The sequence below is a fragment of the Lycorma delicatula genome, chromosome 5 (genome assembly GCF_047948215.1).
Source record: "Lycorma delicatula isolate Av1 chromosome 5, ASM4794821v1, whole genome shotgun sequence".
Taxonomy (NCBI): domain Eukaryota; kingdom Metazoa; phylum Arthropoda; class Insecta; order Hemiptera; family Fulgoridae; genus Lycorma; species Lycorma delicatula.
This window is the reverse complement of record NC_134459.1, coordinates 63,335,445-63,357,446: the sequence shown is the minus strand read 5'-3', so window position 1 is coordinate 63,357,446 and position 22,002 is coordinate 63,335,445. Positions and strand designations below refer to the sequence as shown.

Genomic DNA, 22,002 nt, shown 5'->3' with positions numbered 1-22,002 from the left:
CTGCATTTAATCTATGAGGATTTTAAAAACTTGGCATATTTACATCATCTAAGAATTAAAAATTATTCTTTCATAATATAATCCTAAAATTTATAAAGTACAATATTTTTTTTTACCCTGTCATCTGACTGTTTTGATGCATCCCTTAATTTCTTTCTAATGTGGGCCAACTTTTATTTTAAACATGTTTCCTGTATCCTAAATGTTTATTATTTGTTTTATATACTTTATTCTTTGTCACATACAATAATTTTAATCTACCATACTTTGTTCCATTTCTACATTAAAAAATCTGAATATATTATTTATGATGTAGTACTAACTAATCTTTCTTCTTCAATAAGAATTGGCTATGCTTTTTTTTCTTTAATTCATACAAAATCGTTTAACTTCAAACTGTTACCAATTCACTTAACAATTATTAATAATTTTCAACATTTTTCTATTAACAAAATATTTTAACAGCCTCTATTCTTTGCCTTTTTGGTTTTTCTGGTTATCATTTATCATAATTATTTCATTATCTTTGTTTTACTCTTATTTATTTACACACTACATTTCTCTCCTGTCATCAAATTCATACAATAAGTCTTCTAAAACATTGTTCAATTACTAATTCTTTAATTTAACTTCAAATTTTAATTTCATTCCATAACTCATTCTTTAAAATAAAGCAACATAATCATTAGTATATCGTAATGTAAAATAGTGTTGAATTATTCTGGACATAAAAAATGTTTATTTTATCTCACTTTTTCAGATGCCAGTAAAGTTGCTGAATTAGTAGAATTAGTTCAACTTGCCGCAGGATTGGTCGGTGAAGCAATTGTACTTACAAGAGAAAAACTTTATGATCTCCGCCTACAAGTTGATTCATTTAAAAGACATTGTTCATACTTAGATCGTTCTTTATGTGACACCATTGATAGAACTGGCTTAGACATCACTTTGAATATTGATTTTGTAAGGATAACTTAGTGATCTCTACTATCTGAACTGATTTAATTTTATTATTCTACAATAAGAATACTTGCCAGTTTTAAAACAATATTTTTCCATATGGATAGTCCCTTGATGATGTTATTGTTGCATATTATTTTCTAATAGACTACATTATTATTATATATTTTTTTTTTTTTTTGAGGTTTGTAGGGACATCGACTACTTTGGTCATTAGCCCCGTCCCACTTCAAAAAAAAAAAAAAAAAAAAAAAGAAAAAAAAAGGTTCAAAATTTCTTATTCTAATAGAACTTTCGAATCCAATATTTACCGTCTAGGCTTTCCTTTCTTGCACCGTTTTTCCATTCTGCGAACGGCCTCAACTTCCGATGACAGTGTGTCTGAGGCCTCAGACATGGCATCTTCTTCTCTTTCTGATGCCAATGACGTTCGCCGGCTTACATCAGGTGATGAAAGCTTCGTTGGTGCTGTTAGCATCGTTGCTATGGAATCTAAACTAGCAAGCGATGCACTTTCGGCTGCTGATGAGCTTGATTCGATCTCTAATGGAGTGCTGGGTCCAGCTGAAATAGATGCTCTCACCGAAGCTGTTCTTTGAGCTTTTGGAGGCTCCATTGTTGCAGTTATTATATCATTTGTGTCTGTGCTTTCTCAATAATGACTTGCACCTCCATTTCGGTAGACTCAGATTTTCTTGTCACAATTTCCTTACCCTTGTGACTAGACGATGGAGTGATCTGTTTCTGTTTGCCAGATAAATCAAGATTTTTAACTTTTACATCAGTTGGTGGCTTTATAATCGCAGGTTTTTCTGGTTTTTTGTGCTGCGTTGGTAAGTTTCTTATATCAACGATGTCAGTCTGGGAATGAGCCTTTACATGTTTTATTGGTTCTGACCAATGGATCGACTCAATCTTTGCATCAATGATTTTTTCTATCATTGATGCAAGACTTGGTGCCATCGTATTAAGCAACTGCTCCACATTAATAATAACAAAGAATATATATATATATATATATATATATATAGCAAATTGGTAGGATGGATCAAAGAAATTAGAGAAGATATGAAAGAATTGGGAATTTCCCTGACTGACCTACAGAATAAAACTGGAAAAATTACAAAGCTAAAAGATAAAAGCATTAGATTTAAACAAAAGACAGACAAACGACAAAATACAACGAAGAGGGTGTTTACGGATGAAGAAAAGAAAGCAAGATCTGAACGGATGAAGAAATACTGGGCAGCTCGAAAGAGTAAAATAACACGCTTTTCTCAGAAAAGATCCAACTAAAATTGACTTACGTGGTCCCATGTTGGCCGTAAAAGCATAATAATAATAATAATAGCAAATTGGAATGCAAGATTATGCTCAAAAACTATTTTGAGCAATTTTACTTAAAATCTAAATTCAGATGACAGTTTTGATTGTTGAACAATCACCATCATTAAACACTATGCAAAAATATATTTAAGAAATATATATAAAGAATAATTAAAATAGAAAGTATTAATTGATAAATAGTACTCAGAAAAGCCTATAAGAGTAATTTTAGTAAGATTTTTAGTAAAAGAATAAAAAAAATATTCTTATAACTGTTATCATTTTAGACAACACCCAATAAAAAGAATAAATTTAACCTAAAAAACATTAAATCACTTAGATCACCATTTCAGATTGCCTACCTTTTATACAGGTTGGATAATAAAATTTATCTCAGTAAAAATAAAGACAGCATGACCTTTAAACCAATCAGAGATGTATGCACCTGTGAACACAATTTAAGAGAAGAAATTTAAAATTCAAAAAGCTTAAATATCAGTCTGTTCAGCAGTGACATTTGTGGATCACCATTTTGATAAAGTAAATTTCCAAACTACCTAATTCTTGTTTATTATGCATGTTTTTAAAAAATATATATAATCCTAATTATCAAATTTTGTGACTAGTTTTCAGGTAATGCTGGGCTATAACTAATTATTTTGGTCCTCAAAATTTACAATGATCCAGATGTATGGTTTATTTTTTTTTTAATTTTTCCTCGTAAAAAAAAAACAAATTTGTTTAATAAATAGTCATTGTAATCTATACATTATCTATTTGAAATGCAATAACAGAGATTGATATGACAAAATTCAAATTAATATTGTCAGTATTACTGAATAATTACTTGATATTGCTGTATGTTAAAAAATTATATATTGAAGCTAATTCCTGTTTCTGTCATCAGAATATTTTATTCAAATGCTTCAAATCACTTTTTAAACTTTTAAGTTAAAAATTAATCTTAAATTTTGCTAATGCTAAAATTGTACATTGGATACTGATCGTTATTGAAAAACCCTACAAATTTTAAGTTTAAAAGGCATGAATTTGAAATTTTTTTCAAAAAAATGTTACATGAAATCACAGATAGTTTCTTCCATTTTAACAAATTGTTTCCATTTCCACAATTATTTATTAAAATTTATTTATTTTTAGTAAAACTGCGTTTTAATATTCATCAAACTAAATTTATTGATTACATCCTTATGTGTTAGAATATGACAGAGGGTTCTACTGCCTTGTGGGAGATCAAGACCTAGTAAGACCAGTTCAATTTTAATGCTATGGCTGTTCGCATTAAAATATAATCTTGGTGTTAACATACTTTATCCCAGACATCATTCTGTAGTTGGGTTATAATAATTAATAACATATCCTGGTCTGGCAATCTGAAGATGTAACAAGCTAGAGGTATAAAGGCCATGACAGATAGTATTTGTTGGTGACCTGACAGATGTAATTCCAAGAGTTACCATAGCCATTCTCTGTGCAAACATCTCTTACCAGGAACACGCTAGGTAAAATAAGTAATATTTAAGGAGGCTACTCTTTTATAAAATGACAATTTTACTATTCATATATTAAAAAAATTTACCTTACTACCATTATGTGAGGAATATCTTATAACAATACATATATTTTTTAATGTGGCGAAAATAGTCTGTGATTTACTACATCACTCTTATGAAAGGTTAATTAAAAATAATTACAAAAATAAATGTAATTATTAGTTTTTGCTTATGTTCGTAAAAGGAGGCTTCATACAGGAATTTGTATATGTATGCCCAACCTTAATTGTTAAAATTTGAATTATTCTTATTGTCATTAAAAACTATTTAAGTTATATGTGTAGATACTCTATTAAAATATGTTTATAAATAAACTTAATACCATACAATACCTTTTAGTTGGTACTAAATGCTTAACAAGTTTTGTAATTTAATAATAATAATCAAACCATTATATCATTTTAGCTGCGCCAAGATGATAAATTGAAAAGAGTGAGGCAAATGGGAGGTGCAGAACTTAGAACTGCTGTGGATACAGCTAGAATATTATACAGAGATTTACCACGACAAGTCGATTCTGATACTAAAACTGCAAGACAAGGTAAATATTAAGGATTCTAAAATATTTTTACCCCCTCACCAATTCGCATACTCTCTTTCTCCCTCACTGTGTGTGCGAGCATGTGTGTGTATATGTGTCTCTCTCTCTCTCTCTCTCTCTCTCTCTCTCTCTCTCTCTCTCTCTCTCTCTCTCTCTCTCTCTCTCTCTCTCTCTCTCTCTGTGTGTGTGTGTGTGTGTGTGTGTGTGTGTGTGTGTGTGTGTGTGTGTGTGTGTGTGTGTGTGTGTGTGTGTGTGTGTGTGTGTGTGTGCATGAGCATATGCGTGTAGGTAACAAAAGTATCACAGATGAATTAAAGAATATATATGAAATGTACAACTTAATTTCAAAGCAGAATGGTATTTTTTTATTTATTAATCAGTGTTAGCCAATATATTACGGTAATGATTAAATCAAAATACATTGATTGTTAGCTGACCCTAGATTGAATCCAGTGAGAATTAATTAGTTATTTGCTGATTTTGAATTTCCAGTTGTATCCATTGGGGAACTAACTAATGGTGCTTTCACAGGATTTGTTGACCAGTATTAAAAGAGATTGAAAATTCATGTCCATATATATATATATATATATATATCCTGCTCTGCCCAATTCATTTTTATATTTTTTTCCAATAAGCCTTATTGATTTTTATCAAATGGCAATAAATGAGGCATAATCACTCATCTTGGTTGAAATACAAAATATGCTAATTAATTATAATTAAGAGAATTAATTATTCATTAAGAGAATGCAATTGAAACATAATTTTCATTCTGATCAGACTGAAACCCACCACTGGCTTTACACATCCACTATGAAAAATTTTGTTTAATCGGTAAAAAGTTTCAACTTATTCTCTATTCAGCTTTGTAAGTCTAATTATATTTTAAATAAAATTCTTTGAATGCAAAATGAAGTAAGTTTTTGTTAAAAACTCTTTTCTGCATAATAAAGAAGATTCTTATTATAGTATAACATTGTTTTTCTTTAAGATTCTAAAAAAATGATTATCAGTGTGGGGAAAACTGGTCATACCTTTATTATGGAATTAACTTCTTTAACAGTGAAATTAATCAGATAAGAAACTGGGAGAAAGATGAGTTACATTGTGCTCTTTTGTACCAGTTCTTACCTTAAAAACTTCTGAAAATCATAAAAACATACTTGACTATTTTGTACAGAGTGTATCACAAAGTCTTCCGGGACTTTCATAACCTATTCTACTCGTTAAAATAATGGAAAAGGTTCATATAAGCATATGTTCTAAAATGCTTCGTTTGCAAAGCAAAATGGCTAGTGAAATATTTCACTTGGATTTCATCTGCCCCGGTGAAATGAGATTGTCTTGAAATTTTTAGGACGTTGATTAAGAGGCAGAATTAGCGTCTCTTATGGTTTTTGACCTGAAAAATTGAATAAAATAGGTCCCAGAAATGTACCTGCAGTATTTTTTTGAGAAATCTGGGGTTAAAACCAATAAATTGGGGTAAAAAAACCCCTGTTTTTTATGTTTGATGTACAGTAACTGAAAGTTATTAACCCAGTATAATCCTTATGCTGGAAGTTACTTCCAGCATAAGGTGCGCCTCCCCACTTCTCTTGAGCTGCTTTCACTTGCTTAAAACATTATTTCTCTGAGAAATGGATCGGTTGTGAGGTCCACATTCCTGGCCACCACGATCACCTGACCTAATAACTTTACATTTTTGTATCTGGGGATGGATGAAAGATATATATAAAATAACACTACATTCTCATGAGGTATTAATTGTCCACACATTATGGATGCAGCTGAGCAACTTACAGACAATCCTAAAAAAAATAAAAAGAGCAACAAAAGTATGCCAAGAAATGTGTTGAAAATGGCGCGCTCATTTTTGAACATTTATTATAAACTGGTACATATAATGCACTTTGGTCTAGTGTACAGTTTCTAAATGAAATTCAAATTTTCCTAACTTTTCTTCGTTTTATTCAGAATTATATTCTCTACAAATTTTGTTTAAAGGTTTTATGTGTTTATTACCCATTTAACAAAGTTATTGTATGTCAAACATAAAAAACTGGGATTTTTTACCCCAATTTATTGGTTTTCACCCCAAATTTCTGAAAAACTACCATAAATACTTTTCTGGGGTCTATTTTATTCAATTTTTCAGGTCAAAAACCATAAGAAATCACTAATTTTGTCTCTTAATTAATGTCCTTAAAATTTCAGTACGACGTCATTTCACCAGGGTAGCTGAAATCCAAGCGAAATATTTCATTATAGAACATTTATTTAATGAACTTTATCCATTATTTTCATGAGTAGAGTAGGTTATGAAAGTCCTGGAAGAACTTCATGATATTAGAAAAGTGTATTAGAAAAGTAGTATATACTAGGGTCATGAATTCTTGTTTAGAGGAAAGACAACTGTTTATAGTCGAGGATTCCTACAATGTGAGTAATGTATGTTAACTAACAAAATTTTCTCTATTTATCTTACTTTTCTTTTTTCACTGTTTTTTAAATGGACAAAATCAATTGTCCATTTGGTTGTCCATTGGACAAATTTCCAATATCTTCATTAAGATATTGGAAATTTGTCAAAATTTGGTGTCAAATTTACTGTGTGAACAAAAATGAAGTTTTTTATATACTTGTCTTCACTTCATTCAATCAGTTTCATAGAAACTCTTACATCATAACACTTGAGAATTATTGTATAAAATTAATGTATCTACATTAATGAACTACTTATCTTTAATAATATATTTATAAATCAATTTCATGTCCACAGTTTTTTTATGATGTATAAAAAATGAAATTATCGCTGTTTTACCTTGTTTATAAAAATAATTCTATAAATCCTTTGAAATAAATGGTTAGCAACCACAGAACCTAAAAAAATTTGTTAAATACACAAACCAGATGACCCAAAGAAAAATAAACTTAAAAATATTTATACACTTTTTTAATGTGGATGATATACATTGACTAATTTAAAGTTAAATATATGATGGACCATCATCACTAGCAGTTTTATGTATACACACAGTCAACTACAGTGGTCAGTGAGCCTATATCATCCCCCTTCCATGTTTCTCTCTTATATAACATGTCTCTTCATTTCTCTTTCACCATTCAAATAATTAATTTTACTTTGCTTTACAGCTACCACAGTGAAAACAGATTTTTTCTTGTAATAATATTTATCACAAATGCTTTAATATTAAAATCTGTTAAATTTACATACTTTTTTTTTAATTTATGCAACATAAAATAAAAAAATAAATTATAGAATATGATAACTAAATTATAAATAAATGACAGTCATGAATATATAAAAATAAATTTAATCTATTTAGTTTTTTCAAGATTAATATGTTACCCTGTATTATCATTGTAGCAATGTTAAAAAAAAAAATTTTAATTTATTCTATAATGTATAATTTTGGTATCGTCTAATTCTTTTTTATCTATTGATTTATTATTTCTTATGTAATAGTAAAAACCAGGTGTTAGTCTATGAGGTCAACTTTGATAAGGTTTGTTCTTTACTAGTTTTAAAATTTTTTTTTTTAATTATTTAAACTTAATTTATTACGAATTATTGAATCAAATGTAACAACAAAATACCTTAACTTTGATTACTGCTTATTAATGTACATAATTGTATGTAATTTAGAATTAAACCATAATATAACCAACTGTAAATATTTGTAAACACAAAAATGTAATAGTTATGTTATATTTTTGATAATTAAGTTTTTTTTTTCATTTTTAATAATAGCTATTTATAAAATATATACAAATTATACATATTCTTTTATAAAATTTATGTAATTGTAAAACCTTTAATAAATTTTTATTAACGTAAATTAATTTGAAACTTTTATATCTTTTTAAAGAAAAATTTTTCATTAATAAATTTATTCCTTGAAATAAGAACATTATTAATTCAAATTCATCATTTGAAAAACAAAACTGAACAATTTTGAAAATTAATACCACATGTGTAATTTAATTTTGAGTCGACGTTCAATTTATTTACACAGATAATCGTTACTAACTATGCAATTAAAAGAAATTAATTATTGTTAAAGATGGTATTAAAAATTAAATCTTGTCTGGGCACTGTTTTACAAGATTTATTACTATTGATGTTTCTGTCATTATTTAATTATGAAGTAATGCTAAGTAATAGACAGAAATATTTTTAAAGAAATTAGATTCTCTTATCATAATACAAAAAATGAAAAAAAATTTATAGAAGTGCATAGAACAACATTATTTGAATGTAAAATATCTTATGTTTAGCAATCAAGTAGAATCACAGAGTAATTACCATATGGCATTGGTACTTATGATAACAAAAAATTTGTATAATAAGGCAAATGCAGCTTTTGCTTGAAAAATGTTTTAACTCTCTGGAAGAGTTTCTTTCTCTCCCCAATGATAAATAAGATAGATAATTATAGGTTTAGGATTACATTATTGGAATTAAGTTTAACTTTTGACTAACCCTACACTCAGTACTGAATCACAAGAAAATGTTATATTAAAATGAATATATAATATTTGAATAAATTTAAAACAGTAAGTTAATTGTTGAAATTGTTAGATTAAGGATAGATTTGCAGTTGAATGAGCATTACTAAATTTGAACTGCTTTATTGAGTAATGAATTAAAAAATACACTCCTCAAGTGAATTGTTCTAGAGTTGTCCTTCAAAAATTGTTGTTGGTAAATGTTTCACAGTGTTTTAATATGTTTAATTAGTTAACATTTATAATTAATGTGATATTTCTATGTTTATGTGTATAGGATGTTGTTATGAGCTGATCAGCAATAATGAATTATATGTTAGGTTATACTATATTAAGAATTGTGAGAAGCACGTGCAAAAAGTCGATAAGTTTGTACTGTGTAATATCTAGACCAGTGATTCTTAATCTTTTTAGCTCCACAACTCTCAAAAGTTAAAAAATATATATATAATGAATATTTCATGATCCCCCAACCACAACCTAATGAAACCTAGTTAAAACTATTTAGCTGCATTGATAGTGACAGGTATGAAGTGAACAAACATGAGCAATTTACAGGTTCCAACTTGATCTGTACATGCTCCTTGTAATTTTGTCTGATTGCATAATATTCACTGTAGAGCATCAAGTTCAAACATGATGCTCTCACAGCATATACATATGACACATTTGAACACAGCAGTTATGATCCCAGCAGTTACAAAATAGGTGTGAGGGAGTGGAAAACGTCATTTTAGTTTTGAATTCGAAGTGTGGGTATGGGCCTTTATTTAATTTTTTAAAAAAGTAATTTCACTGAAAATAATAATAATTGAGGTTTCACTTTTTTAGTGTGCAGTCAAATTGTATAACTTTTTTTTACTTAGATTCTTACGCAAAATAGATAATTTTTTGAAAAAACAAAGTGATCCATCTATATCCAGTGAATCGATTGATAAAAAGACAAAATTGTACAATGATAGTTATTTAAATTATTATATTGGATGGAAAGCCACAGTGCATCATTTGCTTTCAAGTCTTCTCTGATGAAAGCATGAAGCCATCAAAACTAATTTGACACTTGGAAACTAAACATCCAGATTATAAAAGCAAACCCTTGGATTTTTTAAAAAGAAAATTACATACTTTGAGAATTCAAAAAGCTTCTATTTGTAAATCAAGCCATACTGATAAAAGTACATTTGAAGCATATTATCTTGTAGCATTAATAGTAGTAGTTATACAAACCTCATACAATTGTAGAAAACATCATATTGCCTGCTGCAATTGATATGATCAGTGTTTTAATAGGCGTGGAAGAAGCAAAAACATTGAAAAAATTTCACTTTCAAATGAGTCAGTATAATTGATGACATGGCTGCTGAAATTTACAATCACATAATTCAGTAAGTGAGTTGAAGTGATTCTTTAGTATTCAGTTTGATGAATCAACAGATGTGGAAAAAATGTTTCAATTCTTATGTTTTGAGATATGAATGCGATAGGGACAGATCAATCAAGGAAAATATGTTGTTTTAAAATCAGTACCTGGTCATGCAACAAGACATTGTCTGTTTGATGTTTTTATGAAGCTACTAAAAACTATAACATAAATCAGACAAAATGAGTTGTAGTATGTAGTGATGGTGTAAAGGTGAAAACAGGAAAGAACAGTGGTTTTTGAAAAAAATTAAAAGATTGTTTTATTCCAAGGACAGAATGGACACACTGCTTCCTTCACAGACATGCTCTTGCCACAAAAAATTTGCTGGAAAGTCTCAAACAAGTTCTTTGAAAAGCTGTAAAAATTTTATTAAAAGTCGATCATTACAGAATAGGCTGTTTGCTAAATTTTGTGATTAATTAGGCAAAATGAAAATTTCTTCTTTTCCATACAGAAGTCAGACAATTATCGTGGGGAAGTGTTAATCTGGTTATTGGAATTGGATGAATTAATAACATTTTTCCAGGATAAATAAACACCCTTCCCAATGTTTTTTTTTTTCAGAATGAGTATATGTTTTTTTTGGTTTACTTAGATGATGTATTCTTGCATTTAAACAATTGAATGTGAATTTACTAAGATATGAAAAAACATTTTATTGATGACAAAGTTCATGCTTACATTACAAAGCTTAATATCTGGATTATTTGCCTTCAAAGAAAAATTGTTATATGTTTCCAATCACTTCTAAATATATTGAGAAAAATTTGGATGAAGAAGACATTATTATTCACCCCAGTTTGTATAGCATGAAGATGCATTTGCGAGAGCTAAAAATTCATTTGGCAGTGTATTTCCCAGAAAGTAAAAATGATTTCTCGAAGGGTGGGTATTGAATCTATTTAGTGAAATCATTGTTGCAGTAACTAAGTTACCTGTTGAGATTCACAACCAACTCATCGAAATGTCTGCCAATAAAACGGTTATATTTACAATTCACATCTGAAGATTTAGATACATTTTTGATGCTTGTCGAAGTGAATATGGAAATTTAGTCACAGAAACATTGAAAATATTAGTCCCTTTTGCTGTGTCTTACCTCTGTGAAAAGGGTTTTTCATCTATGCTTGCGCTAAGAACTAAATATAGGAATTGTCTTTTATCACTTGAAAACAATTTGCTTTTTTGTGTTTCTAATGTAGATTTGTGTCTAATGTAGTATTGAGAAACTTTTAAATGAAAAACAAATGCAACCATTTCATTAATTTATTTTCGTTGCATGTATACTAATAAATGAAAGTAAAATGTTTGTAATAAATGATTTTTTTTCTCATAAAATTATTTCATTATTGTTTACATGTAAAGTTATAGGCTAATTTTGCAACCCCCAGATTAAAAAATACTGATATAGGTCATTAATTTTTATCTGAGTTTCCAAATCATGAACAATTTGGTTTAATATTTAAATGATTGTGTCTGTTCATATTGTTTCATATTTAAACAAAAATAACCTTTCGACCATATATTCAAATTCTGTATCTACCATATTTCTAAAAAAATCAGATTTGCCAGATATTTACCATAAGCTGAACAGAATGCATAAAAAGACTTAATAAAGTTAATAACATTGCCTTTATTTGCCTTTAATATACATTATATATATATATATATATATAAATAATGAGAAAAAGAGAAAGTTGTTCTACAGCCCTGGATGGACTTTTCTCTCTTGTAAAATATTACACATACTTTTTATTGTAGACATATACCTGATAAGAATAGATATCATCTGAGTGATTGATATTGCATAAACAGTTAAATTAATAAACATAAATAAATAGACCTATAACCCCTTATACAACACTCTTAATTAAATAAATATGACCAAAACTAGAAAAATCAAAGAATGGAAGAAATACATAATTGCATTATATAATTAAAAAAAGTGTTCTCATATAAAAAAACAAGTCAGATCATGACATGTAGAACTAACCAATAACTTAAATAAAAAATAATTAAAATCAGTAATCAAATTTCTCAACCTGGCTCTAACAATAATTCCACACACTTCAAAAATATTAAGCTTATAAGTCACCTATTCCTACCATTTAAAAAATCAATTAACAAATCAAAGCTTAGTGATGTTACTCCAAATTGTGAGTCAGAAAAATCATGATGAAATGTTATAAATTTTCATCTTATATTTTTAATTTACAAAGAGAACAGTGTTTTTTAAAGATATTTAGGAATATTTGTTTAAATAAATCAGTTCAGTTTGCACCTTGAATACCAGTTTATAAGCAGATTTTTCTCATAATTATTGTTTAACTGTAATGTTTTTGATAACTCTGATTTTGACTATTGCTCTCATATTTATCTATCAGCTGTGCTGATAGATGAATCTTGTTCCTACAGAATCCAAAATATTTCAATATCAATATTATTTATTAAAAAATAGGATATATTTAAAATGTAAGTTACATAATCGCAGGTGGCATCTGAAAATATCTCTCTTAATTATTTTTTGGCATTAGAATTTTGGGTATCATCATTTGTTAGATTAATTAGTGTTGTACACACATTAAATGTATTTTTGAAGTATGAAAATAAATAGGATGCAACCCAACATAGGCATATAAAATATACTCTGGTATATTTTTTAGTAGACTGAAATTTTTTACATATTTCAATAGCTTTATATTAGTTCTAGCTCAAATTTGGGCATCATAATATGTAATTGATCCGCATTCAGCATTAAAGAAATTAATAAGACAAAAAAATTTATGTTACTATTTTTCAGTTATATAAATGCCTGGTATAAGCATCCAAATTTTCTGATTACCTCATAAGAACAAATCTCACATTCATCATCACAAACATTAATTTTTATGTTTTTTGTAGTATATCTATTTCTTAAATGTTTAACATAACTCATAACTCAACAGTATGGAATGGAATTTAGAAACACCCATATTTTATATATATGTTTAATTAACATGTCCAGCACAAGTTATTCAATCACAATATTATAACACTGCTAAAAAAAAAATAAAAAAATAACTAGACCAGTCCAAATTTCTTATAATTATAATAAACATTCTTAACTCATCTTCTCATAATTACAACATATAGATTATAATGACATTTTAATTATTGTTTAAAAATGCAAAAAAAACAACATATAAGACACAGTATGTATAAAATACAATGAAACTACACACATGCACAGTGGATTGTGCTTTATTTGATACACTATTATTAACGTTTAGCTGATATTAATTATCTCAAATTTTTAAAATAGATGTACGTCGTCAGCTTGTCCAACAGAGATCACGCATTGATGAAGATGTTAAAACACTAGAAATATTTTTTAGAGGTTTAAAAGGAAAAGTGATTAGAAGTCAAAATTCCCTTGAACAAGTTTATACAAATGTACCTGATCTGGAATATTACAGATGGATTATTGGCATTGGTATGTATAATTACTATGCTTGATGTGTTTTTTATCACTATAAATTATTATTAAAAATTTTTATTACATATCGATTTGTTTTAAAATTTCTGTACGGTTTTTGATTTTTTTTTTGGTCATCTATGGATTGCATTAAAAAACAATTTTACATTGAAATTTCCTATTTGAAAATATATGTCTCTTTTTGGGAAAATGTTCTTCCCTTTTTCCTCTTGGTTTTACCTGATAACTCTTGAAATTTTTTATTTTATTTCTGTAAGTATTTCGGCTCAAAATTTCTTTTTGTTTAATATTAAACCCTTCAGTTCTTTTTTGACTTCTTGAAACCAGTTTTTTTGGTTTTTATTTAGTTAGACAATTAAAAATTCTTTTTATTAATCTGTTGTCCTTCATTTTTTTTAAGTGTCCATAAAAGCCTAATCTTCTTTTTTAATAGAGTCTGTTATTTTTTCAAATTTCTTTATTTGATCTTTAGATATTTTGACTATTTTGCATTGAAATCCAAAAAACTTTCTAAAAATTTCCCTTTATTTAATTATTTTTTCCAGTCTTGATTCTTTGACTATCATCATTGTTTCTCTTTTCTGTCATAATCTAAGCATTTTGGTTTAATAGTTATTTTACAGAGACTAAATCTTTTGTTAAAAGAAAATGATCTTTTAATTATTTATTATATACATTTTTTTTTACTTCTTAAGAGTGAAGAAGCCAGCAAGTCATCAATGCCCTCTTACGACAGAAATTACCACAGACAAGTAATATGTATACATCATAACAATACATTAGTATTTATATGTTAATGAACATAGGAGAATACATGTTTTATCTGTAACTCTCTGTTAATTCATAGATTATTTCATAATACTAAGTACATATGTATTTATTCAACAAATTTAGACTGTAATGAGATTATTATTATTATTACCATCATTTGCTCAGTTTAGCTAAACTCTGTATGGTTTTCTCCCTTCACCATCTTATTATTTTAAAACAGAAATTTTTGTTCTTATGTGTTGGCAGTATGATTATTCTTGGTACAATATGAAAATTTCCATCTTAAAATTTATTTCATCATTGAGATGGCTTTTGTGCATCAGTCGTAATTAAATATTGAATCGTTTATGTAAGAAAATAATAATGGCAACTTGAAGACAAGCTTTTGATACTTTAATCAAAGTAACATTACCCTTATACAGGGATCAGGATTTCAAAAAGGTTCTCTGGTATATATAAAACCATCAGATTGACCTGATGGTGACTGTGCATTGATATAAAGGGCATATTCAAGCACAATATACAATTCAAACTTTACAAAAAATCTCATAGAAACTGGGTACAAATACAAAATACTATTCAAGTAGATTTTATACATAGCATATTACAATCATGAAACTCAGTGCACTCCACCTCAACGTAATGAACTCACCGATGTAAATTTTTAAAATGCTAAATCTTACAGAAATAACCTATTTAATGAACAGCTACAACCAAGATGAAAAATACAATTTGACGACTGCTGGAGCTCACTACTTGATCAGACAATGGGGTTTACCTCAAACAAGCAGCACTAACTTCTATTTGCAGCCCACTGCACCATTAATGAAAGAACTACATAATAGTTCTGAAAATACCTTTTGGAAGAATATCTCTATACATTTAGAAACTGAATTGTTTTTAATTAATTTATTTTTTGTAAAGTTTAAAACATAATTTTCTCATTCTGAACTATTATTTCATGAGCTCTTTATTTTTTGATGATTAATCTTCTCAACCTTATGAAAGGAAATAGAACATATACAACTTTTATTTATTAATAATCTGTGGAGTTTAGTATTTGCAAACAACATTATGCAATAATACATAAGTGAAATAATTTAAGTTCTAATTAGCTGAAGGATTAGAATATTCCAGTAGTGCAATTGAAGAATGCATTTGTATTGTTAATATTTTACTTCACCATTCTTTTTTAGTGGTAGCTATTAGTAACCAATTGAGATCCATTGTTACATATGCTGAAAATTAAAAGTTGAATAATTCTTGTGATATGATTAAAACAAGTACAGGTCACAAGCTTATATATTTCATCTAGCCCTTCATACCACAACATTCAGAGCTTGGACTAAGGCAGTATATACACTCTCTTAATAGTTACAATTAGATGTGGAAGTTGTTTTGCCCTTTAACCAAATTGTTTTGTTTAAATTTCTCTCTTTTAAATTAGTAATCATATGCTGCATTAATATTTTTATAAAAGTCAATCAATAAATTTATTTTCAATCTAATTATTTCCCACAACACTTCTATCTTTAGCAACTGCAGAATAATTCTTCTGCATGAAAACTGGAGATAATGTATTTTATATTTCAAGGATGAATTGCAAGTTCCATTAATACTATTTGTTGTTTGATGGACGTAGAATTTAAATGATATTTAACTTCAATGAAAATAGTCATCAGAAGAATGGATTGCAATACATTTATTTAAAAGCATTTGTACAAAATATTTACTTAATAATATATCTCTCAACTTCGGAATTAAACAATTTTTGAGATTAGATTAAAATCCAAAAGCTCCCTGAAAAATGGGTTTTCTCAAAAATAATGACTGATTCATGGAAAATGAATCGTTTGAAGTATCAAACTATTTTATATGTAATTTGGGAAACATATCTAACATATTTTGAAATGGTTAATTATTAGTAAATTTAATACTATATATGTAATTGGTGTAACTCCAAAGAATATTTACTGTGTTATTTAGAGTAGTAAGAGATTGTTCAGAATTAATTAAATGTCATGACAGTAAATATTTTTAATGTTTTTTATTAGGTGCTGCTGGTTCGATATTATTAATCTTGTTTCTTCTTCAAAGTGGAATCACTTGTGGATGTTGTGATTCTGAAAGAATTGCTTCTGTAATATTATTAGTGTAAGTGAAAAAGATTAATACTGTTTTTAACATTTATTACCTATCTCATGGATGTAACATTATTTATTATAATAAAATCAATAAAATAGTAGATGAAATCTAAGCCACTTTTCATATTATCACTTGTTAACTTATTTTAACTGTATACATACCCAGCTGGATAACAATAAAGTAAAAAGAGCAATCATTAACATTTGAGGATTTGGAACAAGATGGTGAATGGCCTTTTTTTCAATTTGATGGTCCCACCTCTGGAATATCACAAAAAATGGCATCTTGGAAAATAAAAGGGCTGAAATAAAGAGAAATCCAATTGAAATTTACACATTATGTTAGGATCGTGAAGACAGGTGGGGGATTTACACACTTTAAACATAAAATGTTTTTATATGGTACACATCCTTGCTGCCCTTGAGGGCAGAAAGAATAGAGAAGCACACAGTTAAACACAACAAAATAGGCTTGCATAAACCTGCCTGTCTGTTGAACATAAATTAACTCTTTTACTCCAGGAACATTGGTACAAAATTGTTTCCATCTAATATAAGTGTAGGCTCACTTGCTACTTTATGAACTGAACCTAAAATGTTTAGAATTTTTAAATTTGGTATTTGATAACTTTAGATTTTCATAAGTATTAAATACTTATGAAATGCGCACGTAATAAAAGTTAAATCTAATAAAAAGTTAAGTCTAATAAAAGTTATGATTGATGATCAGCTTGTCACAAATTAAATTAAACTAAAAACGAGGTGCTGTTATAATTTTGGAATAACTATTAAGCAAATCTCATCCAAAATTCATCAGAAAGTTTTGGTGTTTCAATCTGAAATAATATAGAAATTTGTTGACAAAAGTAATTTTAGAAAAAAACAGTAATCCTTAAAAATGATGTTATAATTTTGTAAAAATTAACTGAAGTTTTTTTTGTTTTCTACTGTTTATCCCTATCTATTCATCTACATTGTATATCTATCTTACTTACTTGTATTTAGTTGAGTTTTTCAAAAGACATCTTTATTAGTAAGTACTAAATGATTCTTGAATATGTTTCCTAAATGCTATGTATTGAATAACATAGGTCAACAAAAAAAAAAGAAAAATAATAATTTGGAACTGAGCTAAAGTAGGAAAATTAGAATGTATTTTTTATACTGAATCTTAAAATGAAATCAGTTTTTCTTCATCATCCTCAGATTTTTATTATGACCCTTTAAAATATTGAGAAACTTGTTAATTATAGAATACGAAAATAATAATAATTACAATAAAAATTCTTACCTTTATTTTGCAGACATTTATGCTTATCAATCTCTTTTTCTTATTTTCCTTTTGTGTTCAGTAAAGTCTTATGTTTTTATCATCCAGTAGTAGTCTCACTCATCATAGATTCATCCCATCTGCGTTAATAATGTTGCTCCATCTGCAATATTTCGTGGTGGAACCTTTTTCCTTGTTAGTTGCTGAAGTCACCCACGTTTAAAGGGAAAAATTCCAAATGATAATGTAAAAAATAGAATTTCCAATGGCATTCTGCAGCCTAAATTTCTGTAGTTCACTAAGAGTTCATTTATAAGCTAATCACGGTTTTCAGCTTTTTGTTTCCAAGAAAACCAGTAATAACAACTTGGAATGACTTCCATGCTGCTAGTTCTTTAGGATTCAGTTAGTTGTCAAATGCATTTTCACAAACTAATTTTTTTATTTGTGGCCCGATGAATATTCCCTCTTTTAATTTGGCTTGACTTAATTGCGAAAAAACTTCAGCTAAATATTTAAATGTTTATTTAATGTTTGTGGAATCTTAATGACTATTCCACAAACACCAGAAACACATATATTTTTGTAAAGCACTCTGGAGACTGAGAAGAAGCCCTATCACTTTCAGGTCAGCAATGATTCACCATAAGTGTTCATCATACTCAATAGCTTTTAAAATTTTTTACATACTTTCATATCTTTCTTTCATTCCTAAAGCATGTGCTACCTGTATAGAAGAAAACTTATTCGAGTTATGCAACATCATTGCCTTCAAGCTTCTTTTTGGTGAGTCTATAAATATATGCCAATCATAAATAATATATTCAATGTCCAGTTTAGACATTAGCCTCCTAAAATCATGGCAGGAACAAATTAAGTCATCTCTTCTAAAGTATTTCAGTAAATTTTTGTTTCAATTTCTATATACTGAAATTTTAGTATCCTTGTTTAATAAATTCTATTCTTTAAGACATAAACCTAGGAGTTCTGCATGTTGTTTCAACAAATACAAGTCATGAATTAGGTCACTCAGTTCTGCCTGTGTGATGAGATGAGATTCAGTATTTGATTCTTCTGGAATGTAATTAATATCTATTGAAGTTGTGGATTCATTGGTTGAGCCTTCTGGAGAATCAGAAATTTCTTTCCAACCAATTGGAGCACTTGGAATCAGTAAATCAATACCATGAAGTACTGGTCTGATAGCTGAACGAACATTTGGGTATGCAATGCTGCTTTTTTTGTTTGAATTGAAACCAGTTACATTTGTTAAGCAGAAATAGCAGTCATCATAATGGTTAGCAGGCTCTCACCAAATCATAGATATGGCAAAAGGCAAATGCTTTTTTTTCCTTTTAACCACTTGGTTAGTTTAACGTAGCACTTGATGCATGTTACATTTGGAACCCAGGATTTATCTTGGTCTCCCAAGGAACAGTCAAAATAATGTTTGTAAGCAGATTCAATACTGGTTTTCGTTGATTTTTCATGGTGAATTATCTGCAAATTATTACCATAGCAAAAAATATTTGGAGAATTTTTAAAAGCCAGATTTTTATTCATTGTGAAATTCAAAATGTTTTAAAGAATGAAACTAACTGAAATATTACAGAAATATTTACTTAATTATAAAAATAATTAAGTTTTAATTTAGCTCATACCAAGAGCTGAACTCATAAATTTTGTCATGTTGAATTACTCATTACTTGACTCACTGTCTATACATGTCTGGCTTAACATGAAGTGACATCATTTGACTGTAATGTATCAAATATAGATCTACAGTGTGCATCACAATATAAATCAGATGTGAATAAGCAAACATACAGACACACTAACTTATTTGTACTGTTTTTTCTATGAATGATGGAACAAATAAATTTAAGGGGTTGTAACTTAAAAATGTTATGTGATGGTTATTTCAGAATACACATTCAGATTCAGCATATAAAATACCATATAGAATACTTACTCCTTTTCAGTTCCAAATTTTATGTTGACCAGTGCAATTATAATTTCTGAAAAATGTTTATCTCTTGCTATAGATAAATAAATAATTAATGTCATGATTTTTGTATGTGCAGGAGTGTAGTATTGATATGTTTAGTTTCTACAGTTCTTTGGATTCTTGCTCTAATTGTATTATTGGTTGGAGGCCATGGGCAAGCGTTTGTATGTCGACCATTATATCAAGAACCAGATTTTACTGCCTTATCACAATTACTTGACCAACCAGGTCTCTTCTCAAGCTCTCATAACTTTTTATCAGCATTGACTTATAATAACGATACAATGGATGTACCTGTAAATAAAATTCTCAGGTACTATGAGTTTTTTGTAAATATCTAATTTGTTTTAAGTACATTCTCTGCTTTCATAAATTATGATGAAAATAACAAGTGAGGCCACAATAATCTTATAACAATAAAAATATATATATTTATAACAATAAAATATCGCGCAGGCTAGGTCTACTCCAAAGTGATAAATTGTTTAATCAATTACTAGTTTTCTAATAAGATACTAAGTAATCTTACGTGGAGGAGATAAGACTTGTTAATTAGCAAAGCTAGTGATTCAGTGGTGGTCTGTCTGAACATAAATATTGTTCAGGGTTTTGTTACCTCCCCACACCCATAATTTAATGATGGGAAGGAGTTTCCTTATAGAAACCTGAACATATTCAAATGTTTAGCACCTAAAGCAAAAACAGTTTGTTGCAACATATAATTTAATTTCCAGGAAGTCACTGAGCTGCATGATAATGCAGCTGAATTAATGTGCTGCTACCACACTAAAGTGTAATGACACCTAAATCTCCTGAGGAATTGTTTGTAGGATGGATGTCCAAGGATTGGAGCCTTGAATCATTAAATTAAATGCTTATCTCATTTCACACTCTCCTTCTGTGGGTAGATTTCCCATTCATCACTAGCCATCTTTTTCTGTTATTATTAATCTCTTCCCTGTTCTTCACTCTGTTCTAACCTCTTCTCTGTTTTGCAAGAAAACAGATCGACTCTTACTGAATCATTGCCAAAGATGTGGAGACCAGGTTATGTACTATATTTTTGGTGTTTGTAAGATTTGATGAAGAAGACTCACTACAGACCAATCCAGAGACTCAGTCTGCCATCTGGTAGCTTGTCAGAAACCCCAACCTGGACTAAAGTCCAAGTTCCTAAGTTGTCCAAATTCCATTCCAATACATATACAAAAAAAAATTCATTCCAGTACATATATATCAACAAAGCTTCATTATGCTTACAATGCTTCCGATTTTACAATTTTTATTGAGTTTTTTCCTGAAAACTATCTCCCCTTCTCAAGATGATTATAAGCTTTTTTTTTTTTGTAATTACTTTTGAAATAAATTAAGATACATGTATAAGCTTATCCAGTAAATAACACTTAATGTGTGTTACTTCTTGATCAAGAATTAAACTTACTTATTTCTTAATGTAAACTTCCTTTAAAATTATGTACTTTTTGAATTTTATTATCAAACCCATTTATTTTAAAAACAAAGAATTATTTGTCTTGATATTGATACTGATGAAGGAAGAGTAAAGATGTACTTCTGTTGCAAAGCAACATTCATTCATGATCTCCTTATCCGTTGCAGTAAATAAATGGAAATTGTCAGTTACAGCTACTTCTACCAGTGTAGATCTGAATAAGTCACAGTGGGATTTCTTTATGTTACTGCTGCTCCCAATTTTTTTTCTTACTGTTGTTTTATAAATGCTTTTTCTGCAAAGCTTTCATGCGTAAAGCAAAGAGATAAATATCCCTCTGAGACTTATTCAGAGCTACACCGGTGGAGATAGCCTGAACTAACCAATTTCCATACTTTCTGCATAGTAGAGCAGATCATGAATGAGTGTTACCATGCAAAGAACTACAACTTTACTCTTCCTTCACCATCATTTTCAAATCAATGTAAGCTTAACCTCAAATTATAGTGGACTAACTGTTTATTCCT

General features: G+C 28.5%; 1 protein-coding gene across 2 annotated transcripts in view; it reads left to right on the top strand.

The window, feature by feature from the left end:
- The window catches only part of prom (prominin), a 98,382-nt gene that overhangs the window by 56,883 nt on the left and 19,497 nt on the right, over positions 1 to 22,002 (top strand). For both annotated transcript variants that reach the window (XM_075366280.1, XM_075366281.1), the window contains 5 exons: positions 761 to 963; positions 4,263 to 4,398; positions 13,659 to 13,829; positions 16,658 to 16,757; positions 20,102 to 20,338. In XM_075366280.1, coding sequence (XP_075222395.1) covers positions 761 to 963; positions 4,263 to 4,398; positions 13,659 to 13,829; positions 16,658 to 16,757; positions 20,102 to 20,338 — 847 coding nt within the window. The remainder of the gene's footprint in view (positions 1 to 760; positions 964 to 4,262; positions 4,399 to 13,658; positions 13,830 to 16,657; positions 16,758 to 20,101; positions 20,339 to 22,002) is intronic.